This window comes from Nicotiana sylvestris, chromosome 3, assembly GCF_000393655.2.
Source record: "Nicotiana sylvestris chromosome 3, ASM39365v2, whole genome shotgun sequence".
Classification (NCBI taxonomy): domain Eukaryota; kingdom Viridiplantae; phylum Streptophyta; class Magnoliopsida; order Solanales; family Solanaceae; genus Nicotiana; species Nicotiana sylvestris.
Genome location: NC_091059.1, coordinates 175,571,434 through 175,596,516, shown reverse-complemented (window position 1 = coordinate 175,596,516; position 25,083 = coordinate 175,571,434). Strand labels below are relative to the sequence as shown.

Sequence of the window (25,083 nt, the reverse complement as noted above, 5' to 3'; positions counted from 1 at the left end):
CCTGGTTGGAAGATTGAAGGAGGAGATATTTAGGTCACATAAAAGTGTTTAAGAAAATATTTGAATCTGTTTGGATTGGTGATGGAACATTGGTGTTTACATAATTAATCTTAACAACTCCCTCAAGTTGAAGGTGTAGTAAACACAGTCAACTTGACTAATGTAGCACTTATGTTGATTCCAATCAAGCCTTACTGAGAATGTCTGCTAGTTGATTATTTGTTCTTATGTGGTGGAGTGAAATCAAGCCTGCTTGAAGTTGATCACTCTCAAAGTGGCAATCCACTTCTATGTGTTTGGTTCTTTCGTGGAATACTGGATTCTTGGCAGTATAGAGTGCAGGCTGACTATCATAGAACACTGAGATATGCATGGAGAAAGGGACAGTCAGTTCTTCAAACAATCTGCCCAACCATACTAACTCCCCCACTACTTTTCTTAGGGTTTTGTACTCTTCTTCTACAGAGGACAGAGGTATGGTCTTTTGTTTCTTAGACTTTCAGTTGATGGGGTGTTGTCTGGAAGCACCAAATAACTTGTAATGGATCTCCTGGATTTTGGGAAAGCTGCCCAATCGGAATCACAGTAAGTTCTAAGCGTGTGATCTGCATCTTTGACATGAAAATCCCTAGAGTAGGATCATTTTTCAGGTATCTGAGCAGGTGAAATGCTGTCTTCAAATGAGGCTCTCCGGGCTCTTGCATAAACTGGCTCAAGTGTTGAACAATGTATGCAATATCCAACCTTGTATTAGTTAGGAAATTCAACTTACTTACCAGCTTTTTATAATAAGTAGGATCCTGAAGAATGGTGCCCTCCCTAGCTTTTAGCTTAATAGTGGGATCTAAGGGTGAGGAACAAGAAGTGTTATCCAAGCAATTGTATTCTTTCAACAAGTCCAGCACAAACTTCCTTTGGGATATGATGGCACCATCATCTTTGTACATGACTTCCAACCCCAAAAAATAATGCAATTGGCCCAGGCCTTTGATTCTTGAATTGTTCATATAGAAACGCTTTGAGTTGTGCAATTGCCTGTTGCTCAGTCCTAGTAAGCAACACATCATCCACATATAGTGAGGACTCTTCATTCATTTTGTAGAAGAGTGAGTAGTCATTCATGGAATGTGTATAACCCTTTGAACACAATACTTCAGTCAACTTTGCATACCACTGTCGGCTAGCTTGTTTTAAACCATAGAGAGATTTATTTAGCTTACAAACCAGTCCTGGTTTATCCATAACAAGTCCAAGTGGGATTTGCATATACACTTCCTCATTAATATCCCCTTGAAGGAAAGCACTATTCACATCTAGCTGAGATATGCCCAACCCTTCTTAATTGTTATGGTTATCAATGCTCTCAATATTGTCATTTTCACCACTGGTGAAAATGTTTGTGTAATCAATTCCTACCTGCTGAGTGTAGCCTTTGACAACTAGTCTAGCTTTAAACCTTTCAATACTGTCATCAGCTTTATGCTTCACCTTGTAGACCCATTAGCAGCCTATTGCCTGCTTCCCAGGTAGTAAAGGCACTAGGTCCCAGGTGTGGTTGGAATATAATGCTTCAAACTCTTATGTCATTGCAACTTGCCATACAGGATCAAAAGCTCATATGGAGTCTGGTTTTTTTATAGAGGAAGAAGGCAATCTGTTATAATATAGGTGGCATAAAGAACAAACTCACCCCAGTATTTTAGTGGCAATTTGGATTGGAAGAGAAGTGATCTAGTTGTTTCAAGAAGATACTTATGTTTTCTTTCCACCACTCTATTCTGTTGTGGTGTATAGGGGAAAGTTTTTGGGGGATAATACCTTTAGATTGGAACAACACACTTGCTTCTGTGTTGGTGAATTCTAAACTATTATTTGACCTTATGGACTTGACAATCACAGCAAATTGGTTTTCCACCAGATTAATAAAACTTTTGAGCACTTAGAGGGCATTGCTTTTGTAGAGTCCAGGTAGACCTACTGAAATCATCCACCATGATCATAAAGTATTTGTATCTGTCAAGTGCAGGAACATGATATGGGCCCCATAGGTCAACATGTAATAGTTCAAAAATTCTGCTAGTTGTACTAGTTCTATGAGGAAATGGGAGTCTTTCTTGTCTAGCCACGGGGCAAATGGTACAGTTGAACAGTTATTTGGGAGAGAAGGTTATAGGAATGGAAGAAATATTCTTCATTTTGATAAAAGTAACATGTCCAAGTCTGTTATGCCATAACACATACATATTATCTCCAGTACACAAATGACAGGATGCATTAGAAGCTTCAGAAGATGGATTTATAAGAGAAACTCGTCCTTCATTACTTGCGCATGGACTATTTACAACTGGATGAAAGGAAACACACTTATTGACATGTAATGGCTTATTTACAACAGAATGAGAAGGAGATTATATGTTACAAGTGCAACAAGTAAAAGTAGTTGGTAAGATATCAGAGGTCTTTGCTGCAGGGCTTGCACTGTTGCTCCTCAAGAAGCTTGGACACATGATGTATAGCCCATCCTTGGCCCTACAAATCACCAGAGGCCTCTTCATTGAAGGGGCCTGTAGTATGCAACAGTGTTAAGCAAAGGCAAAAAGGTAGTTGAGATGAGAGGCCAAAGAATGAACAGAGATCAAATTGTATCTAAAGGAAGGAACAAACATCACCTTGTCTAAAGCGATCTTAGGAGTGAGTGTCACACTACCAATCTCTGTCACCTTTACTTTGTAGCCATTTGAAAGTATAACTAACAAAGGATAGGGTAAGGTTATTATGTTGGTTAATAGGGATCTGTTAAATGTCATATTGTTTGATGTCCCTGAATCTATAATTCATGAGTCAGTCTTATTTTTGAATCATTCACATGACAACTTACCAAAGTCAATAGAGGAAGTGCAGGCTATAATACTTGCAAAGTTTGCTGCTCCAGTTGGAATGTTAGCACTGTTTGTGCAATCTCTTCCTCCCCCTGATTGGAACGGCTGCAACAGACTCACTAGCTGACCATATTCCTCTTTGGTGAGGCTCACACTTTGAGCATTATCATGAACAACAAATTTCTCACCGTCAGCAGGTTGTGCATCTGCGGCTGTCACATATGCATTAGCCACTGCTCTATTTCCTCTCAACTTAGTGTTCTGGTTACCATTGGGATTATGTCCATAGTTAAAGTTTTCTCTTGGATTTTGATTGTAGTTGGAAACCTGATTGTGACTTGTGTTTGGATTCTGATTTTGACTAAAACTCTATGGATATCCATGAAGCTTATAACATCTCTCTTTAGTGTGTCCTGGTCTCTTGCAATGATCACAAAATGGTATGTTTCTACTGTTGTGATTGTTGTTAGGAGAGTAATTAATCCCAAAGGACCCTGGTCTACTTTTGCTAGCATTCAAGGCTGATGGTTCAAGAGCCAGATGATTGTTTGGCTTGATTTCTCTCTGTCTTTCCTCTTGGATTAGTAGTGAAAAGGCCTGAGCAATTGAGGGAAGAGGATCTCGGACTACAGTGTATGTCTCATTCAGTCCCATGAGAAACTATATTAACCTCCCATCTTGTTCAGTTTTGTGCATACTTTCCTTGGCTCCACACATACAATTGCAAATACAATGAGATTTGAAAAATTAGAGTGTTGAGTTCCTCCCATAACTTCTTCATCTTAGTGTAGTAAACAGTGATGTTAAGAGTTCCTTGGGACAGATCATTGATTTTCTTTTGAATTTAGTACAGTTTTGTTACATTGGTTTGATCATAGTGATCTTCAAGTTCTCTCCACAATTCAACTGCATATGTCACATACTCAACACTGTATGTAATTTCCTTAGCTAGAGAGTTTAGGATCCATGAAGTTACCATGTCATCACACCTTTTCCACAATCGATACTTCGATGAGTCTGGATCTCATCTTTTGCATTCCTCGTTGATGAATCCTAGCTTATTTTTCACCGATAGAGTTCCGCATTACACTTCTTCTCCGTGAACGGTATCCAAAACCATCAAATGGAACAGGAACCAATGTTGCTCCGGAATTATCAGACGGATGCATTAAAATGGGCTACTGGTATCAACAACTGGCTGATTAGGAGATTCAGCCATGGATGACGTAGACTGTTCATCATCTTCGACGATAGCCATCTCGCTAAGTATGATATTTCTAAGTAATTGAAGAATAGAAGATAGTGATTACAGATCTAAGAGGCTAACAGTGAACAGAGTACAACTTTTCCAAAATTATGACTCGAGATCGATGAAACACGAAACTTGCATGAGTACGATCTAATCGAATTACAGGATAATAGATCGAGATCTAACAGAATCAGAGAAACGAGTCAAAACCTTGATAGGTTCTGATACCATATCAGATTTGTCAATGAAACAATCGTTCGAGCTTTAGCTCAACTTCAACGGTGGTGAGTGCTTCACCTCTTCGCCATGAGAGAAGGAATGGAGAGAGGAAGGAAGAAGGAGAGAAATGAATCTTCTAGAATTCTAATTCTCTGATTGAATTCTAAGTGGAGAACCCACTATATACAAAATGAAATTGAAAGAGAGCAAAGCCAAAAGCTAAACATAACCGACTAACTAACAAGTGAGTTGGCTACAACTGCCAGTTCACTGCTATGCTAACCAACTTAGAACTAAGCTAAGTAAAGCTCCTACTAATTTACATAATTAATCTTAACAGGACTGATCTGAAATATATTGCAAAGGTATATGGGCCATTGAGTACAGTGATTCATTTCGTTCTCGATCATTTTGAATCAATTGAATGGCCCAGTTGTACAAAATCTTATTGGGCCCCTAGTGATTTCATTCATGGGCTCAGCACAGTATTGGTAGACCTTCGACTTCCCTGCCCTTTTTCTCTATATTTATTCATTTATTTATTATTTTGACCAGGGAGTTTTCCAGCGTTCTTAAGGTAATTGCTATTTTCCTTAACTACAAGCATGTGCAACTCCTCCTCGTCTCTTTTTACTTTAATTGGATATATGGATATAGGTAAATTGATGCATTATAATTTCTGCTCTTCTACAAAATAACACATACTTATCGCAACGGAATGTAGGTTTCCGGTATCTACTTAGGGGCCGTTTGGTTGGAATACAATTTATACCGGTATAAGTTATGCCAGTATAAGTTATATTGGGATAAATTATACTGGGATTGTTGTTTATTCATTGTTTGATATGTTGTATTAAGAATAACAAATGCATAATTTCTAAGAAGGTATAAGTTATATCGGGGTAATTCAATTGCATAATTTCTAAGAAGGTATAAATTATAGCGATACTAATTACTCCACCTTCTATAAGGTATATAAGTTATCCCAATGTTAAAACTAACACCGGAATAACTTATACATGGTTTGCTAACCAAAGAGAGTATTAAGGTGGTATTAAATTTTTATACCACCGTTATACCTTCTTATACCTTATACCAAACGACCCCTTAGAGAGACCCCTTCGAGGGAGAAAAATATTTTGAAAGCAATGGTATGATGTAATCAAATATGACAAACTCTCCCCAACTCTTCGATGTTTTCAGCGCCCGCTGAACGGCTGAAGGTACTTGGGTCCTAAGCATGCCGTACATTACGAAACATATAACACCCTACAGAAGAAAGACAATAGTGATGCAGTGAAATCGTCAAATTAGCAGCAATTAGTCAAGGCTGCATCAGAAAAGAATAACTCGTCCCACATGGCACAACAAACTAAAAGAAGACCCTGCCTAGAAATCATCCATCTAATGATCACAATTTACCATCAAAATTGATCTAGACTTCATTCCGTTTTTGCCTTAGGTTTAATGCGCTTCACCCTTGAATATAGGAAAACTCCAGCAAGGGCCACTCCAGTGCCTACATAGAAAATGAAGAAATGATTACCTTATTGTAAATAAAAAAGGCAACTTCTAACTTTTTGTATTCCACATTTGTTCACTCGAGCTGCCATCTGGAAGGATTGGAAGGGGAAAAGGGGTTTCCTTCTCAATCAGCTATATGTTGACAAGTATAAAGTCTAGTGTCATACCCAAACCGTTAATGGGAGAAACAGGTGTGCGGAAGAAGAGCACGGAAGTCACAATAACCACCACTCGCTTCACACAGTTACCCACAGAATGAGTAACAGGAGATACCCTTTGCAATATCATGTAAGAAACCTGCACCAATACTTGAGTGTCAGCAAGAAATAACATAACCAGCTGTCGTCGCAAATGAAAGTGACACATTTTCAGTAATTCATGAAGAATTGTCACTTTAACAACCACAACAACAACTCAGTATAATCCCACTTAGTGGGGTTTGGAGAGGGTAGTGTGTACGCAGACCTTACCCCTACTCAGGGGTAGAGAAGCTGTTTCCAAATAGACCCCTGGCATCCTTCCCTCCAAGAACTTCCCAACTTGCTCTTGGGGAGACTCGAACTCACAACCTCTTGGTTGGAAATGGAGGTTGCTTACCATCAGAGCAAACCCTCTTGTCTAAGAATTGTCACATTGGTTTATGAAATTACATAAAACAAAGAATTCTACTTTATCAAACCAAGAGCTGCATAATTGCAGCAGTCAGTCACACAGCCATGAGTAAACTGTACAAGAAATTTTTAGCCCGTTCTACCTTAAAATGGCCATTGATCATAGCCAAAATTAGAAATTGCCACCAGTCTGTTTTCATAATTTCTGAGTCTTCCTGACATTTTAAAAGGCATGCAATTTAAAGCATTTCCCCTCATCTACATCTTCAATTTTGTCAAACTGACTGCTCCAGGGTGAAAAGCAGCAAAAACCTCATCTATCTTTCTAGACAAGCTCAAGCATCTAAATAAGGCAGGCAGGACACAACTGTACTTCAGGAGATAGCAAGGAAGAGCCATGTCTTTCAAATTGGTTTACAGTTAATAGGAATCTGAGCTTGCCGCATGTTCAATACTGTCAAAAATACATGGCAGGAAAAGCAAAGTACATATCCTTTACTAGAACAAGGGAATATCCATGATCCAACAACCACAAATTGCTAACAACACACCAGCACAAAACCAAACTACAGATACACCAAATTTTTTTACTCCTGAGAAAACCCCGAGGGCCAATGGGTGCACAGTTCGAAACTCAGTGGACCAACAATGAATAATCAGATCTCATGTGACCTTGTTTGTTCATTATTGTAGCAACATAAATTTTGTGCTTTCTCACTATGAGGCAGGCTAGAATTTAAGAAGAATCATGTTATAGGACTCCAATGAATCAATGAGATATACAAGGAAGAACCCTTATACCTGCTGATAAGCATGGAAGCAGAGAGCAGCAATGAGAGACCTTGTGTACAGCTGGTTGACATTCACTCCCTAGCACCAAAGGAAAATCATGAAAGTTATTTCAGATAGTTGCGGCAAGTTCTACAAGGGAACAATGAAAAAACACCCAGATGTTCTATTTAAGCAAAGGGGTAGAACCAGTATAAATTTCCACTATATGTAAGTATCACTTACTGCAGCTTCCAGGTATGCTGGGGTGAACTTGACACCTTCCGCGAAAAAGGCGTACGGGGCCAGCAAGAAAAAGGACATGATTGTGATTATTGAAAAGAGAGTAATATTATCCAATGAGTCCTGTTAAAAAATTACAACTGTAAACTTCACAGCATTTCAGAAACCAACAAAAAACACACAAGAGACATAACTTGGGTTTTGTCTAGTAAAGGCAATAAGGTTAATCTAGAAACAAGCTAGCTACTTGATGAGAAATGGAAAAGAGCTATTGAACACCACACAAACAATTTGCTCTCACAAATACCATTTAATATAAGCTTGAAACATCAACCAAAGAACCATTCAACTATGGGTGCACATTTTCATCATACCCTCAGCTAATAGCCTGAAAAAAATATAATTACCTCCTTCCGAACCATAAACTTCTTGCTGAGGACATTACGAGATTGATTGGTTAAATTAGAGGCCATTGCGCTCCAAAATCCAGCCCTGGTAATCGACAAAACAAGAACTGTAAATTAAAATTTGAAATAAAACTTTTATCAAAAGCGTCTCCCATTTCTATACCAAGAAAGCAACAAAATCATATGGCATTATTTAACATAGAATATTTGAATTCCCCACCAATTAAAAGAGGCCTCGGTCAACGATGCCAGTGCCACTCCACCAACAATTGGTACAAGAGAAGACATAACCCATATGGTAGGGAACTGCATGAACAAGACACATCCAATGTCACTAACTATAATAACATAGATCAGAAGACAAAGAACTACATGGAAGTGAATATCTTTTCTTTTCAAGTACTGGAAGCTTAAATATGATCTGAATTAAGATGAAAATAAATGGAAGAGATTGAAAATAGTTGTATTCGCCTTATCACAAGATGAATGCAAGAGCTTTATATAGAAATGTAAAAGTAATCATCTAAACCGCACCTCGCCCAAGAACATAGCAGAGAGAACAACGGAGAAGAATGGCTCCATAGCTTTAATAGTGTGAGTGAATGATACAGCAACTTTTCCAAGACTCATGTTGGTGAAAAGGTTGCCCAAGGTATGCACCACTGCCAACGGCAAAATTGCAACAAGCTGCCAATTGAAAATATAGAATCAGAACTTGTGCACATAATCAGGTCTAAACCAAAGCATAGTAAATCCGTCTCAATGAAGTTACCTGTGCACCACTGATTTTTGGCCTTTTATATAGATTGAGAGTCCACATTAGAATTACAAGGACACTGCCAACGGCAAATTGCACGAGAGTCACTGTAACTGGGTAATGGAACGCTTTCAGGACCTACAGAATATACGAATCTTAATTAATGACACACCTTGGCCATGTTTGGAAACACAAAAGGTAACATTTCTATTTAGTGAGGGATCCAAACTCACTTCAATTAAGTTGCAAACTATATACTATAAATGTAGGTTGAAAATGGCTCAAATTGCAAACATACATACTCAGCGAATAGATAATTCCAAAAATTAAAAAAAAAATATATTAACATCTGACGAAGTTTAAATCTATAGTCTGAAAAATCTGAACGATACATGCCTTGAAGAACCTCATAAATTACAATACATGCATGCATTTATACATACAAAAAAAAACACTATCAACCACAAGAAATGAAGCAATACACGTATAAACAAATAGAATAAGCAACTAGGACCTCGGATCAGCGGAAGTAAAGCACACCTGTTTGTTGTAAATGTTGAAGTAAATGTTAAATAGATACCAAAGGCCGAAAAGCGATCCGAGCACCAAAGTATCCGTCAAAGGCTTGGATTTAGGGGCCTCTCCAGCACTCTCGGGCACGGATGTGGCCCGAACCTCCACTCCGTCCGATTCACGCTCGGGAGCCGGCGGCGGAACCGAAATCCATCCATTACGATTCAACGAATCAGCTGAGCAACGAATAGGATTGATTTTCCGAGCTACGGAGCCATTTAGACAGCCAAAACGAAGCGTCGGTCGAGAAGACTGAGCAGATAAAGGATTGAATCTGAACAACGAAGCTGAACTAGAAGGGTTGTGAGGCTTCTTAGGAAGTGAAATCGACGGAGAAAACGAGATTGCCGTGCTCTGCATTTTGGCGAATCAGATCAGGGAAACTAAACTGCAGCAGAGAGAGAGAATGAGAAGATAAGAAGACGAGAGAGAGATGAATATATATTCTAAGATAGAAAGAGGGGAAGTGTGAGGAGACGTTGGGGGCTCCGTCGAGGCGTGAGAAGTGAAGTGCAAACAGAGAGCCAAAATCAGAGAGTTCAGAAATTTAAGGGGGATATTCTGGGTATTTTCGGTAACTTTTTGGGGTTGCTTTTTCTATGATATTTTGAATTGTGGGTTGGGTTGGTGAACCCAAAAGGTGGTTGGGGATGGAGATGGACCCTGGACAAATTTGTGGTAAATCATTTTCGCACCAACCTGGAACGATTCTGATTGGTTAAAAATAAAAAAGAAATAAATACCGAACAGACAATAGAAGTATGTGTTGCTAGGCTATAATACATAGGTTTAAGAAAATCACATAAGATCAAACTTAAGGTCTTAAATTTAGAGTATATTTAACTTATAAATGGTGTCGAATCCTTCTAGAAATATCCAAAATTCAACTCGAAAGTCCAAAATCATTTTATTAACGCACCTGAATCATTAGAACCCGATTTCAAGTCTGTATTACCATTACAATTACAATTACATTATTACACACATAATGTTATCTTTTTATCTAACGGGTTCGCTTAGGAACCATTCTTTTTTTATTTATTTGCATCATCAAGTCCAAGATTCATGTCCCTGAAGTACGAAGCTCCTTATAATTTCCAAGACAATATTCTTTGGAAAATAACTGTTATACTGTTGCTTCGTATTCCTCCTTACTCCCTCCTCCATCATAGGCTCCTAGCGTAATTTTCTTAATTTAACTAAACAAGAAAACTAAGGACAGAATTATGTGTGTTTTATTTGAAGGATCTTATAAGTTCAATATAGATGGCATTATGTGATAGACGAAAAAGATAACTCATTCTGGAATAAAGGGAGTAAATAGTATTTTAAAAAACTTGATATAATAAAAAGTTAAGGCATTCACTGCCAGTGCTCTATTATAAGGAAAGGACAACACAAGATGTTTAGTTTGAAGACCATATGCAAAGGAGTCATTTCCCACCAAAGTCTCTACGACTACTATTTAATGACTACAAAGAACGTTCCTAACACAAACTAAACCTCCAATTAGGCAACAAATTGACCCTATCACACTATAAAAGCAAAAACGCACTTCTCCTAATCTCCTTTTCATCCTTCTTTTCCTTTTCCCTTTTTTCTGCGTTTAAGACAAAATAAATTAGTCGTCATTAATATGACAGCTGAAATGGAACAGTAAATGTAGATCTAGGAGACTTTGGAAGAATGCATCTAGACAGATTCATGATATATATTCATATACTTATTTTAGTATAAAATTTGCTTCTTGTTTAACTTCTAGTTGCCTAGACCATTTTTTACCATTTTTCTTGCTACTTGCAACTTGCAAATATCCAGAGCTACCATATCTCTTAGTGCAGTGGTCCATAATGCTTTTTACACCCCCCACCCCCACCCCCGATAAGCATAAGAAACAATGCCCAATCCAGAAAAAAAGACCATCCTCGTTTCATCTGGTTCTGTATTCATATAGTTAAGAAATGCACAATTCATGATTGTAATAAACATTACAACCTGTTCTTAAATTAAACATTCCTCCCTTAACACAAAGATGATGATGATGATTGCAAGTGTTCGTATACGTCTTCATGACATGTAAACTTGAACACTTGCAGTCTTCATTACCTGGCATACTGGGCAACTATTAATAAACCCTTCGCATTCTTTACAAAGACACAAGTGTCTGCATGGAAATAACAACACACTGGCTTCTTTACTCTTGCAAGCTCTGCATTTTAGCTGCTGTATTTGGGATACTTGGTTTTGCGAACCGCTTGCTAAACCAAGATGGTTTGTACTTGAGGCAGCATCATTTACTTCACTATCTCCGCAGCCTTCCTGAACTTGCATGGAACCATGGGCCATGGCCTGCTGAATATTGCTTTTCAGGGCATTGGCAACCGACTCGTTGTACTTTGCTCTGTAATGCCATGATTGAGCTTCTACAGTAATCTGCTTTATTCTCTCCCCGAGTTCCTTGTTCTTGCGATTCAAATTGTCTATTTCAAGATCTTTCTCATACAATCTCTTGTTAACTTCTTTTTGCAAGGAGTTCAGTAAAGATACTGTCTGTCGATGAATCAACTCCCTCATGCCCTTCATCATATTATCTTCCTGAGAAACCAAGGATGAATCAGTAGTGGCAAAGGACCAAAACTCCAGAAAATACAATCTATACGCAGAAAAATATGTTAGTGACATATCCAATCTCCAAGTCATTTCTCACACTATTTAATGCCCCTAAGTATCAATGTTTGCCCAATTATCAGAAACAAAATAGAGACACCAACCATGTGGCGATGCATAGATAGAAATGCTCTTACTCATATGATCAACAACTTTAGAAGTAAAATCCCGGCAAATCAAAATATACATAATGATGACTAGATGCATGTAAAACCCTCGATCAGTAGGTAGACATAGATATCTAGAATGGATAGTAAAGAAAACTATTCCTTTTTTCATACACTCGTGTAAATCAATCAAAAATTTAACACGCCAAATTTCAGACAAAGTTAATAATTACATTACGCCTTCTTAAAAAAAATAATCACATTACCTGCACTTTTATGTACCGATCAAATTCTTCTCTTTGCCTGTCAATCTCACATTTAAAACCACTGTCAATCCGCAGAAAAGCAGGAAGGGCTGCTTTCATGTTCTCAGGAGCAGACGTGACTGAGGAATTACGTTCTTTTTCCTCGTAAGAAAGTCTGAGTCCAGTTGATACAGTATTTGGATTCAAAATGCTTCCAGCTTGATCCACTTCATTCTGACAAAAGTTGTTATTCAAGGATATCTTAAGCTTTTGCTGGCTATAGTTGGGTTCAGCATCCCGGACTCTTTTGGTGGGGCGAATTGCAGCAGATGGGTGTTCATTGACTGTGTTACTTATCGGGTATCCAGTACACCCAACGTTAACTGAAAAAGATGAATAAAAAATGTCCGTGAGATCCGAGGAAAATAAGACCGGGAATTATTAACACCACTCTGTCTATTTTTTTCTTAATAAGGATTAACACCACTTTGTCTAGAACTAGACAGATGTGGTTAAATTTCTTCAGCGAAGATCCATGCAAAGGAACCAAAGAAAGGAAAATCAGTAAATAAGTGCACAAAACAATGCATGCTCGTTGATAGAAAGCATTTTTTTTTGGGGGGGGTGGGGGTGGGGGGGTTAAGCGTCCTTCAGTTTGAGAGGTACGACTGAAGCCAGTGACGTACGCAAAATTTTTTGTAAGTGGTGTCACAATCTTAAATAGTGAACGACTAACAATTCACTTTAACAATATCATATTTAAAAAATACGTTCAAATTCTCTTAAATAGTGAACGACTAACAATTCACTTTAACAATATCATATTTAAAAAATACGTTCAAATTCTTCTAATAATAAACCACTACTCAGGTATATTACTACAACTCTTATCGATAAGTTTTCATTTTAGAAATGTATCAAAATAACCTCATTCGGAATAATATTTGAAAGTGTTGGTTTATGTTTAGTCAACAATGGCATGCCAATTGGAAGAGTTGGTAGAAAGAGTTGATGTGGATGCTAGGAGGAAGCTTCCTCCTTTGATGTTACCCATGACATCAAGAGGAGGTAGTTTGATGTCACCAATGACATCAAGAGGAGGTCTTTACCACTATAAATAGATGCACTCCTTAATTTGTAGAAACCATCCCAAAAATAATACAATACATTGTAGTGAGTAGAGAGTTAAGAGAGAAATTCTCTTAAGTGTAATTGGGAACTCTCCCATTCCTTTGTTAATAATAAAAAGGCAATTGTTCTCTGGTGGACGTAGGATTATTTTGATCTGAACCACGTTAAATTTTGTGTTCTTTCTTTTACGTTTCCGCTAACAATTGATATCAGAGCAACAGGATTCTTTAACGATCCAGGGAGGAAGAACAAGCAAAGATGAGTTCCATGAAGTTTGAAATTGATAGATTCAGTGGACGCAACAACTTCAATATCTGGAAGATCCAGATGATGGCGTTACTGCGGAGGAAAGGTTCAATCCATGCTATTGACGGAAAGTATCCTAAGGATATATCAACTCCCGACAAGGAGAAGATTGAAGGGGATGCATTGAGTGCAATCCAACTATCCCTTGCACCTAACGTGCTTTGTGAAGGTGAGTACGGGTACCGAAGAGATGGCCAAATAGTTATGGGAAAAGCTAGAAGGGCTATACCAAAACCGATCAGTGACAACAAGGATGTTGTTACAACGGCGTCTTCACACATTTAAGATGGGGTCAGGTACTTCGTTACAAGATCATTTAGATGCGTTCAATAAACTTGTCATGGACTTACAGATTGCAGGAATTAAAAAGGAGGAGGAGACGCTTGCATGTGCTTTGCTATTTTCATTGACTTCAGGATATCGTGATATTGAGAATTCAATGATGTATAGCAAGGAGCCTATCAAGCTTGAGCAAGTGCGGCAGGCACTTAACTCTAGTGATGTGCGGAGGCACATTGAAGGAGATAGAGATGACCAGGCAAGTGGGCTCTTTGTGAGAGGCCGGACTAGCCAACAGGGAAAGAGCAAATCAAAGCACAGATCAAAGTCTCGTGTGAACAAGAAGAATACAGAGTGTTGGGGTTGTGGCAAGAAGGGGCACTTTGAACGAGACTGCCCAATGTCAAAGTCCAAGGAAAAGGCGAGTGCATCCACAGTTGAACAGGTACATGATTTTGATAATGATTATGTACTAACAACATCGTGTAATAATAATAGTAGTTATGGAAACAAATGGGTGTTAGACTCTGCTTGTACTCTGCATATGACGTTCCGAAAAGACTGGTTTAGCAGCTACGAGAAAAGTGGAGGAACCGTAGTAATGGGCAATAATGCAACTTGTGCAATAGTTGGCATTGGCTCAGTTCGGGTTCGCTGCCATGATGGAATCGTGAGGACTATTACACAAGTCCGTCATGTTCCTGATCTGAAGAAGAATTTGATCTCCTTGGGTACTCTGGATGAACAAGGCTACAGGTACATGAGCGAAGCAGGAACTATGAAGGTGACTAAAGGTTCTTTAGTCATGCTGAAAGGCAAGCTGGAGAACGGCCTTTACACATTGGCCGGAAGCACCATTGTTGGCTCTGCAAATGCATCTACAGTGCAGTTATCTAATGATGACAAGGCAAGACTATGGCACATGAGACTGGGTCATATGAGCGCACGTGGACTGGAGATGTTGAGCAATCGTAAACTTTTGGAAGGTGAGAAGATCAGCACGCTTGACTTCTGTGAGCACTGCGTTCTAGGGAAGCAGAAGAAGGTCAGCTTCAGCACTGGCAAACACAAGACAAGAGGAGTGCTAGACTACATCCATTCAGATTTATGGGGTCCTTCTAAACTTCCATCGAAGGGCGGAAAGAGGTATCTTCTCATTTTTATTGATGATTTCTCACGAAAGGTTTGGGTGTATTTTTTGAAGGCAAAAAGTGATGCTTTTGAAGCATTTAAAGAGTGGAAGATTTTGGTTGAAAATCAAATGGAGCGGAAAATCAAGTATCTTCGCACAGACAATGGCTTGGAGTTTTGCAATGAAGAGTTTAATGAATTCTGCAAGGTTCATGGGATCTCAAGACATAGGACTGTCAGGCATACCCCACAGCAGAATGGAGTTGCCGAGAGAATGAACAGAACTCTTCTTGAAAAGGCTCGTTGTATGCTCCTACAAGCCAAAATGTCCAAAGTATTTTGGGCTGAAGCAGTTCACACTGCTGCTCATATTGTCAATCGATCTCCAGCATCGGCAATTGACTTTAAGACTCCGAATGAGGTATGGTCAGGTGAACCCTCTAACTATTCATACTTACGAGTATTTGGGTGTCCAGCTTATTATCACGTTAATGAAGGAAAGCTTGAACCAAGGGCTAAGAAGGCCATATTCGTAGGGTATGTGGATGGAGTAAAAGGGTACAAACTTTGGTGTTTGTCTTTACTCAAATTTATAGTTAGTAGAGATGTCACCTTCGATGAATCCTCTATACTTGATCCCCGTAAAGTTTCCGTGGAGTTTTCAGGAAACAAGAACAACGAGCAGGTGGAGCTTCCGGTGGAGCTTGCCAAGGAAAAGGATCAAGAGACTCAGGTTAAAGATGAGTCAGAAGATGTAGGCGTTGAAGAACTTGCTGTCAATGAACCATACACAATTGCGAAGGGGAGGGAGAAGAGGCAGACACGAGAACCGGAACGCCTTATAGATCAAGCAAACTGATTGCATATGCGTTCGTAGATGCACAAGAAGAGATTAAGGATCTGGAGCCCTCCTCGTATATTGAAGCAACTTCTTGCAAGGATGTTGTACAATGGCGGTTAGCCATGACTGAAGAGATGGAGTCTCTTCACAAGAATCAGACATGGGTCTTAGTGAAAAGACAAAAGGGGAAGAGGACAGTTGGATGCAAGTGGGTCTACCGAAAGAAAGAGGGAATTCCTGAAGTGGAAGATGCTAGGTTCAAGGCGAGATTGGTTGCAAAAGGATTCAGTCAGAAGGAGGGAATTGACTACAATGAGATTTTCTCTCCAGTCGTGAAGCATAGCTCAATTCGCGTGCTACTAGCATTGGTTGCCCAATTTGACTTGGAGCTTCAACAGCTTGATGTCAAAACTGCTTTCTTACACGGTGATCTAGAAGAGACAATCTATATGGATCAGCCTGAAGGTTTCCTAGCTGAGGGAAAAGAAGATCACGTATGCCAACTAAAGAAGTCTTTGTATGGTTTGAAGCAATCCCCTAGACAGTGGTACAAGAGGTTTGATGCATTCATGACTACACATGAATTCTCAAGGAGTGCATTTGATAGTTGTGTGTATCACAAGAAGATGTCTGGTAACTCAATGATTTATTTACTGTTGTATGTTGATGATATGCTTATTGCTGCTAACAACATTACAGAGATAAATGCTTTGAAGAAACTGTTGAGTAAGGAATTTGACATGAAGGATTTAGGAGCTGCAAAGAAAATCCTTGGTATGGAGATTTCAAGAGAAGACGGTGTTGTACATCTTTCTCAGAAGAGGTATATTGAAAGGGTTCTCGAGAGATTCAATATGCATACATGCAAGCCTGTAAGTACACCATTAGCTCCTCATTTAAACTTTTAGAGTTACAAATGCCTCAGTCCGAGGATGAGGTGGAGCATATGTCAAAGATTCTTTATGCCGGTGCAGTTGGTAGCATTATGTATGTTATGGTATGCACACGTCCAGATATTGCTCAATCTGTAAGTGTGGTAAGTAGATACATGTCCAGCCCAGGAAAGAGGCATTAGGAAGCTGTCAAGTGGATATTGAGATATCTAAAAAAAGTGGTGAAGGTATTTCAATTCTCGGTTATGTAGATTCTAACTATGCAGGAGATCTTGACAGAAGAAGGTCCATAACTGGATACATCTTTACCCTCGTTGGCAGTGTCGTTAGTTGGAAGTCGACTCTGCAGTCGATTGTCACTTTGTCTACGACAGAAGCAGAATACATGGCAGCAGTGGAAGCGGTGAAGGAAGTTATCTGGTTGAAAGGTTTAGTAGCGGAATTGAGTTTGGTTCAGCTGGAATCAACTCTTAGATGTGATAGTCAGAGTGTTATTCATCTAATGAAAAATCAGAGATTTCATGAGCGCACTAAACACATTGATGTCAGATTTCATTTTATTCGAGATGTTGAAGAGGAAACTATCAAGGTCGTAAAGGTTATCACAGACGATAATGCTGCAGATATGTTGACCAAGATAGTCCCACTCGCTAAGTTTGCACACTGCAAGGACTTGGCGGGGGTGTGCATCAACTGATGCAACTCCGAAGAGAACAGTTGTTAGGTGGAGGTGGTATGTTCAACAATGGTTTGATTCTTCTTGTTTCTTACAACGGGGTTGCCCAGTAAGCTTACAAGTTTTGGCCAGAGTTGTTCACACGCACGCTCGAAATGCAAACCAAGGTGGAGATTGAAAGTGTTGGTTTATGTTTAGTCAACAATGGCATGCCAATTGGAAGAGTTGGTGGAAAGAGTTGGTGTGGATGCTAGGAGGAAGCTTCCTCCTTTGATGTCACCTATGACATCAAGATGAGGTAGTTTGATATCACCAATGACATCAAGAGGAGGTTTTTACCTCTATAAATAGATGCACTTCTTCATTTGTAGAAACCATCCCAAAAATAATACAATACATTGTAGTGAGTAGAGAGTTAAGACAGAAATTCTCTTAAGTGTAATTGGGAACTCTCCCCTTCCTTTGTTAATAATAAAAAGGCAACTGTTCTCTGGTGGACGTAGGATTATTTTGATCCGAACCACGTTAAATCTTGTGTTCTTTCTTTTACGTTTCCGCTAACAATATTAAATACTTTTTTTATATAAACAACCAAAAATCACACAAAAATTTATCATTTATTTGATTCCACAAATCGTTCTTAATCAATTTCATGCCTAGAGACAAGATGAAAAGAGAAAAAGAAGATTAAAAAAACTTGGAATACGTTCAAACTCCACCGAACACAATTTTTATTTAGTAGACGATGCAATAAAGAAATTAAAACAGAAAATGGGGCTGCCCAGTTTCGAACCCATGACCTCTCCTGAACATTTACAGCGCTTCACCAAATCTGACGTGTCACCAAATCTGCTACACGTCTGATGTGTCAAGTGGTGTCACATTTACTCCATTTAACCTATTTGTGTTTCTGTATTTTAATTATATGTACATGTTTAGTAAAATTTTTCCGGCGAAGCGGTATCCTCCCCTGACTGAAGCACATAGAGAAAATCTAATCTACCATGCCTGAGTTAGATAAAAGCAAAGAACTCTATGTTTTGACAAAGGGGTGAAGAAACTTTCGGCACATAAAATTTGACTTCTTAAATATTCATAATCCAAGAAAGCAGTACTTATGGAGAAAGGTCGGTATAAATTATAAAGTAATAGTTTTAGCTAAGTACACTAGTTCACTGTCACAGACTATAAAACAAGCATCATATACATAATCAGAATAACAAATAGAGTGTGTATTGACATCATCAGAAGCATTAACCGTAATCTTTCCATTGCCCTCTTACCCAGAAGTGACTAAGTTGCATACTGTTTGTGTGTAGCGTGTACCTTTATTAGTCAGATATCAAAATGATACTGTCCCAAATCAGGTATCATATCAAACAGAATCCTTAAATTTAAATGGTAGAAAATAATAAGAGAATATGAATGTGCTTCATCTTGATGACAGTCTGTCCATACAGTCACAATTTCCTTTTTTGGGCAGTTGCAAGGCTCACCGTTCACCGGCCACAACTAATACACCATTCACCAATGGCACCTCATCTAACAGCCACACATAAAGATTTATTTTTTGGAAGCAACAAATAAGATTGAGCAGAAGGGACAGAAAGAACACCCAACCCTCCTTTACCTCGAGTTCGAATTGTTTACTCCAGACAACGATTCCCAACTCATTATTTGGACTTTTGTTTCAAATACAATTAAGTCACAAAAACATAATGATATATTCAGACTAAAAAAGCTCTAGGTTTTAGCATGAAGCTACTTAACTTTCTGAAGATATCTAGAAAAAGGTTACATTATGCAACGCATGTTTAAAGTCTATGAAAATCAAATTGATCTAAAAGATAAAGCTGAAGAAAACAACAACGAACTCAGTTTCCTCAAGTGATCTGAACAAGAACAACAGGCACCTATCATTTAATGTCTTCTTGCATTCTTCAAATTTAAATTAAAACAAGTCTTCCGCCCATCTCATAGAATGGTTCCACGTAAATAGGATTCTATAAAATCTGCATAAGCTCAAAACCGTCACCAACATATAGTCGTGAAATGTATTTCCTACATGCTGGCTTCTTTGCTTGTCTCCTCTTTCTACCCAATTCTAAATCTTAACAGGATAGACCAAAGATGTTGAAGAGAATGCTAATAATGCAGGTGATCATTATCAAGAGCCTAGGGTGCAACTTGTCAATTCTAATAAGATTTCCTGATTAAACACTCAACCAATTGCCAATGCTTTACCTCAGGCTTTAGGCATTGGAGGTGCCGAACAACCACAAAGACAAGGTACTCTCCACATATGCCCTGGAACAATTTTAATTCATCTAGCAGTGCAATACACGCCAATGGCCTAGTTTTCACTCGAATGAGTCTTTATAACACTAATACAGATTAGTTCGTATCAACCTGGTGGAATTGCTTTAACTCAAGAACTAGAAAGTTCTGCAAAGCCATGCTGAACGTGGACATTCAAACACAAAAGAGGGAAAAAAAATAAAAGAAAAACCAAACCACATAGAGACTGCATTAACAATCAATCTACCAGATTCCTAACGAAAAATCAAGCAGAAAAAAAGTAACATAAAAAACGAAAATCATGAATCAAATTAGTGAGTACTTAGTATATTGCAATATAAGAATTCTTAATGGAGACTGCTGGATGTAAAATTCTCGGGGAGAAGCAATTGGGAAACTCACAATCACCAAACAGTTGCAGCTGAGGCAATGCACTCGCATCGTACTGGAAACAATTCCCCTCTAATAACGCTGGAAACAAATTGTTGCTTTTACTTCCTTCTCCAAACATATTCCTGAAAAATTATAGCAGGACCTACAGAATCTCAATAAAACCCAACTTCTGGAGTAAATAACTATAAAAAAGAAAACCACAAGCGGATACCCTTTTCCGAGGCTAACCCCAAATATTGGTTCCACAAAATAAAGTACATGCGATTGATCATCGATCGAGTCGGCAAACATAAAAACGAAAATCCCATGTCCCAAAATGGGCATAGAAAATCAAAAAAGTGCCCAGAAAATAAGAACAAAAACAGATGGGTACCTCAAAAACTGGAAATCTCACAGAAGTAGCAGCAGATCTGAAAGAGCGATTATTAGTAAGAAGAAAGAGTGGAGAAGATGAAGAAAGGGAGAGAAAAGAGGGGAGAGAAGTGGGGGAAAAGATTAGGAAGAAGCATAATAATAATAACAGTAGATGGAGAGAAGTGGTGGTGGTGTAATAGTTGTGGGGAAAGGTTTCGGTTAAGAAAAACGATTCCATTCGTTGGTTTTGGCGTTGGAATTGGTGTTGGTGATGCAAATCACAAGACTCGTTGAAGAAATCTTGCCCTTTTCCTTGCCTTGTTAGTATAATCTCTCTCTCTCTCACTCACTTTCTCTTTCATAATACTCTGTCTTTGGCAGCTTTCTTTTCGTTTTCCCACCAGTTTTTTAATTTATTTCTGTTACGTTCTGCTCCATTGAATTCACGTTATTGCCCCTCGCTCTCCCCTCCAAATTTGCAACTTTTCCGCATCCGCATTTTACCCGATATTAGTATGTTACACCTATTATAGTACCTAATCATCTACTCACTTGTTTACTTTTACTTGTATTTATATTAAAAATAGATTTTTTCAGTTTTATTTGTCACTTTATGCATATCAAGATAAGATAATTTTTGTTTTTGTTATACCCACAGTATTTGTTGCTCATTTTAAATTATTTTTTCAAATCCAATAAAATATGTATCAATTAATATGGGTATCATGATAAATTATGTACTTCATTTATTATTTTTTTAAGGAGTGTAAAAAGTCAAAATGTATCAAGTAAAAATGAACGAATGGAGCATTTATTATTATTTTTTCTTGGTACATATGTCACCAGGATAAATTGAAAGTTTGTGGTCAATCTAAATTGGTAATAGGCGTATATACCAAGTACAAGTATGTTATCTATAAATTAATGAATGATATTATTGGAGTTAGACCAATTATAAAAATTTGAAGAAACTTTATTTGTATTGGTGATAAATTTTCAATAAACATAGAATATCAATAAGAAAAACAATAAAATTCGAATAAAGGTCAATATAATTTATGGTTTGGGCATATCATTTTCGAGCCTTCAATTTTAGTTATTGATTAATAAAAATATTTTTGATAAATTTTTTCACAATTGTTCATCGTGTTGTATGGGTCAAAATCTGGCCGTAACGGTCGACCAAGTTGGGATCCTGCCTAGGTGGCGAAATAGCAAAGAACACTTCGGCCGACCTCGGGGTCAAATCATCGAAAGCATATGTCAAGTTAGTATTGTGTTCGAGTGATGACGAAAGGGACAGTCGCAGAAAAGCATATTGGTCAAAGACCATTGAATAGAAGTTCTAGGAGCGCTCTCTCTCTCTCTCTCTCTCTCTCTATATATATATATATATATATATATATATATATATATATACGCACAAATAAAAGGGGGACTTTTTGGAAGAAAAAGAGGAACAACAGACAGAGGAGGAAGAATAGAAAAAATAGGAAGGGGAAAGAAGAATCTCTCGCGGATGAACAGTTGCTTCACTCTTTTATTTACAATTTTTTTTGGTTTCAGATGTAAGTTATCTCTTGTGTTTGATGTAAGATTATGACATCAATAAATCTAATATGTTCTTACCTTTCATTATTTCTCGTTGTATATGTTTGTATCTGAAGTTAAATGTGCTTGGCTAAAATTTACCTTCTTTATTATTGACAATTGAAGTTGGCAAAAGAGCCCTAAACTTTTTGTTCAAACAATTTGGCGCCGTCTATGGGGATTTCATAGCCAAATTTCCTAGTTTCCTTCAGATCCAAAACCGGTAAAATGTAACCACCCACCCGAAAGATTGATCCAGATCAGGCTGCTACATAAAAGCAGAAGTTACAACCAATATTCACGCAAAGCCCACATGAGAGGACGACACCTGATGTGCAATCCTGTAAGAGAATGGGCACATCCTGCCCTGCTCTCACATTCCCCCGCATATTGGATGATCCATGAACAAAGTACGACATGTCTCCCTTGTTGTGGGTACAAATAAAATGAGATCGAACCGGGACTCGATTTCAACACCGCAACAGCTAAGGCCAACCTAACCCAAGCGGAGCTAGGGCACTTCTAAAAAAAGAGGAAGCTAAATATGGCCGCCGAATCTAAAAACCACCATTCCATCAACCATTTAAACGTCAGGCAGAACAAGCAACGCTATAAGGCTATCCTCGTTCACCGACTCATTGAATCGAGGTAGGGAAAATCTCATTCTAATTTACCATTTGTTGTTAGTTTAAACAAGAACACAAGCGTCGCACGATCAAGCGATCAAACTAGATACAATGGAAGGAAAATCACTACAAAACAACTGGAATGTTTTTCATCTCAAACACTTCAACTTCTGAAAAATGACGCCCCTCAAGTCGTACTCTCTTTCCCTCACCCGAGTTTCGTCCCAATTAGTTTTCTCGGGGAGGTTTTTAACGAGGCGAGGAGGGGGACGTCTCTAAGTTAAAGGTATAATTCATCACCTCGCCTACCGACGAGCTCTCCAGGATGAACGATGAAGGGACTAGATATAGGAAAATCCTAATATATGCATGAAACGAACGCATACTGCACCCCCAGTTATCGAAACAACAACATTTTATACTCCCCGTCATCATACTCCCCAAGGCAAGCAAAATTAAGCAAACTGGGACTCCCCCAGGGGACACCCACAATTCTCCAAAAAAAAATCAAGTAAGAAAAGAGAAAAGTTCAACTTTGTTCGAGTCATAACGGGTTAGCATTTCGACATTAGCTCGAAATAACACCCCTACGGCCAAGGGCCATCGCTAAAGAGAAGAGTTCGACCTCGTTCGAATCATAACGGGTTAACATTTCGACATTAGCTCGAAATAACACCCCTACGGCCAAGGGCCATCGCCAAAGAGAAGAGTTCGACTTCGTTCGTATCATAACAGGTTAACATTTCGACATTAGCTCGAAATAACACCCCTACGACCAAGGGTCATTGCCAAAGAGAATAGTTCGACCTTGTTCTCGAAATAACACCTCTACGGTCAATGGCAATCTCCAAAGAGAAGAGTTCGACCTCGTTCGAATCATAACGGGTTAACATTTCGAAATTAGCTCGAAATAACACCCCTACGACCAAGGGTCATCACCAAAGAGAAGAGTTCGACCTCGTTCGAATCATAACGGGTTAACATTTCGACATTAGCTTGAAATAACACCCCTACGACCAAGGGTCATTGCCAAAGAGAAGAGTTCGACTTCGTTCGAGTCGTAACGGGTTAGTATTTCGACATTAGCTCGAAATAACACCCCAACAGCCAAGGGCTATCACCAAAGAGAATAGTTCGGCCTCGTTTGAATCATAATGGGTTAACATTTCGACATTAGCTCAAAATAACACCCCTACGGCAAAGGTCCATCATAAAAAGGAGAGTTTGACCTTGCTCGAACTATACGGACTAACATCCCAATCTTATTGTCAATAACGCCTTTGCAGCCATTGGTCACCGTCAAACACTTTTTTTTACTTACTAAGAAATTGATTTCGCTACAAGCTCCGAATTCGACCTCGCTCAAATGTATATGAAAAGAGTGACTTCGCCCAAATCAACAACAGTTCAATCCCACTCGAATAACTCAAGTCAAGACTGATTTATCCAAAACAACGAATCCAAATATAACCTCGTTTGAGCCAAAAATGAATCTGCTTAAAGCGACAAGTCAAAAATCAATCTCGCCCAAATATGCGAATCCGAAGAGACTCAATTCGGACTCATGCGACGAAATTCTACTCGGTCCGGCTAAAATTGGTTTCCTTAAAAAGTTAGGAATTCACCATACAAAAATCCGAAAGTCTACGCCAAAGCAAAAAAAATGTAAAGCAAGGGGAAGAGAGAGAAATACAAAGGACGTACAACGATGAAAATCCCTTTTATTTGGACAGTTGCGCAAATGGCCGCAGATTATACACTGCCAAAACCGGCCCGGTATAAAAAACAGAAAGAAAAGACAAGCAAAAAAAAAATAGATTAAGGTAACAACTTTTCACTCGGCGTCATCACTACCGTCCTCCCCATCACCATCTCTAGGAAATTTCTCCTCAGCATCAACATCCTCGCAGGCCTCCAGTGTGGCAGGATCGTAGCCACAGTTAACACGAGCCTATCGTGCCTTCGCCCGAGCTCCTTCATAGGTGGCCTCAGAAACATTGCCCACCTCCCATCCCACAAACTCTTGTATATGTCCCGCTGGGCTTAGGCATGGACCCATAGATCGTGCAAATGGCGATGAACAACGGTGGAGGCAGATTCGACTTATGCCAATAATTGCACCTTTTTCGGCCTCAATAGCAACGACCTGATCTCCCAAGTTTGAAGGTTCCCGACCAATTTCGCCAATGAGCTCTTCAAGCCTCGCCTCCCTCAGCGTAGCCGTCGCCCTCTCAGACTCCCGCTCGGATTGAAGGATGCGGATAGTGTCCTCCAACACCACAACCCTCGATGAAGCAGACACTCAAGCACCATCGG

The 25,083-nt window shown here is 38.9% G+C and overlaps 2 protein-coding genes across 3 annotated transcripts; both read right to left on the bottom strand.

The window, feature by feature from the left end:
* Positions 1-5,484: 5,484 nt before the first annotated feature.
* LOC104224105 (triose phosphate/phosphate translocator, non-green plastid, chloroplastic-like) lies at positions 5,485-9,802 on the bottom strand. The gene is made up of 10 exons (XM_009775686.2): positions 9,198-9,802; positions 8,673-8,795; positions 8,435-8,587; positions 8,121-8,206; positions 7,901-7,985; positions 7,497-7,616; positions 7,284-7,352; positions 6,039-6,168; positions 5,770-5,866; positions 5,485-5,616 (listed from the first exon to the last, which is right to left on the bottom strand). The coding sequence occupies exons 1-9, from the start codon at positions 9,588-9,590 to the stop codon at positions 5,790-5,792; spliced, it is 1,236 nt and encodes a 411-aa protein (XP_009773988.1). The 5' UTR covers positions 9,591-9,802; the 3' UTR covers positions 5,485-5,616; positions 5,770-5,789.
* A 1,337-nt stretch (positions 9,803-11,139) lies between these two features.
* LOC104224104 (BOI-related E3 ubiquitin-protein ligase 1-like) lies at positions 11,140-20,922 on the bottom strand. 2 transcript variants are annotated; one of them, XM_009775684.2, is made up of 4 exons: positions 20,571-20,922; positions 20,207-20,339; positions 12,271-12,632; positions 11,140-11,825 (listed from the first exon to the last, which is right to left on the bottom strand). In XM_009775684.2, exons 2-4 carry the CDS (start codon positions 20,313-20,315, stop codon positions 11,298-11,300), a joined length of 999 nt encoding a protein of 332 aa, XP_009773986.1. In that variant the 5' UTR covers positions 20,316-20,339; positions 20,571-20,922; the 3' UTR covers positions 11,140-11,297. The 2 variants fall into 2 exon arrangements, with proteins under 2 accessions (XP_009773986.1, XP_009773985.1); XM_009775683.2 differs by having other exon boundaries at positions 20,207-20,319.
* Positions 20,923-25,083: the final 4,161 nt, after the last annotated feature.

Bases quoted from the DNA above. Each gene is read 5' to 3' on its own strand.
- LOC104224105 (XM_009775686.2), bottom strand. From the start codon at position 9,590: ATGCAGAGCACGGCAATCTCGTTTTCTCCGTCGATTTCACTTCCTAAG. The intron at 8,207-8,434 runs GTGCGGTTTAGA...TTGTTCATGCAG, and splicing joins CTGCTATGTTCTTGGGCGAG to TTCCCTACCATATGGGTTAT. The intron at 7,986-8,120 runs GTGGGGAATTCA...GTCGATTACCAG, and splicing joins ACCGAGGCCTCTTTTAATTG to GGCTGGATTTTGGAGCGCAA.
- LOC104224104 (XM_009775684.2), bottom strand. From the start codon at position 20,315: ATGTTTGGAGAAGGAAGTAAAAGCAACAATTTGTTTCCAGCGTTATTA. The intron at 12,633-20,206 runs GTGAGTTTCCCA...CATCTTTTTCAG, and splicing joins GCTGCAACTGTTTGGTGATT to TTAACGTTGGGTGTACTGGA. The intron at 11,826-12,270 runs GTAATGTGATTA...TTGGTTTCTCAG, and splicing joins ATCGGTACATAAAAGTGCAG to GAAGATAATATGATGAAGGG.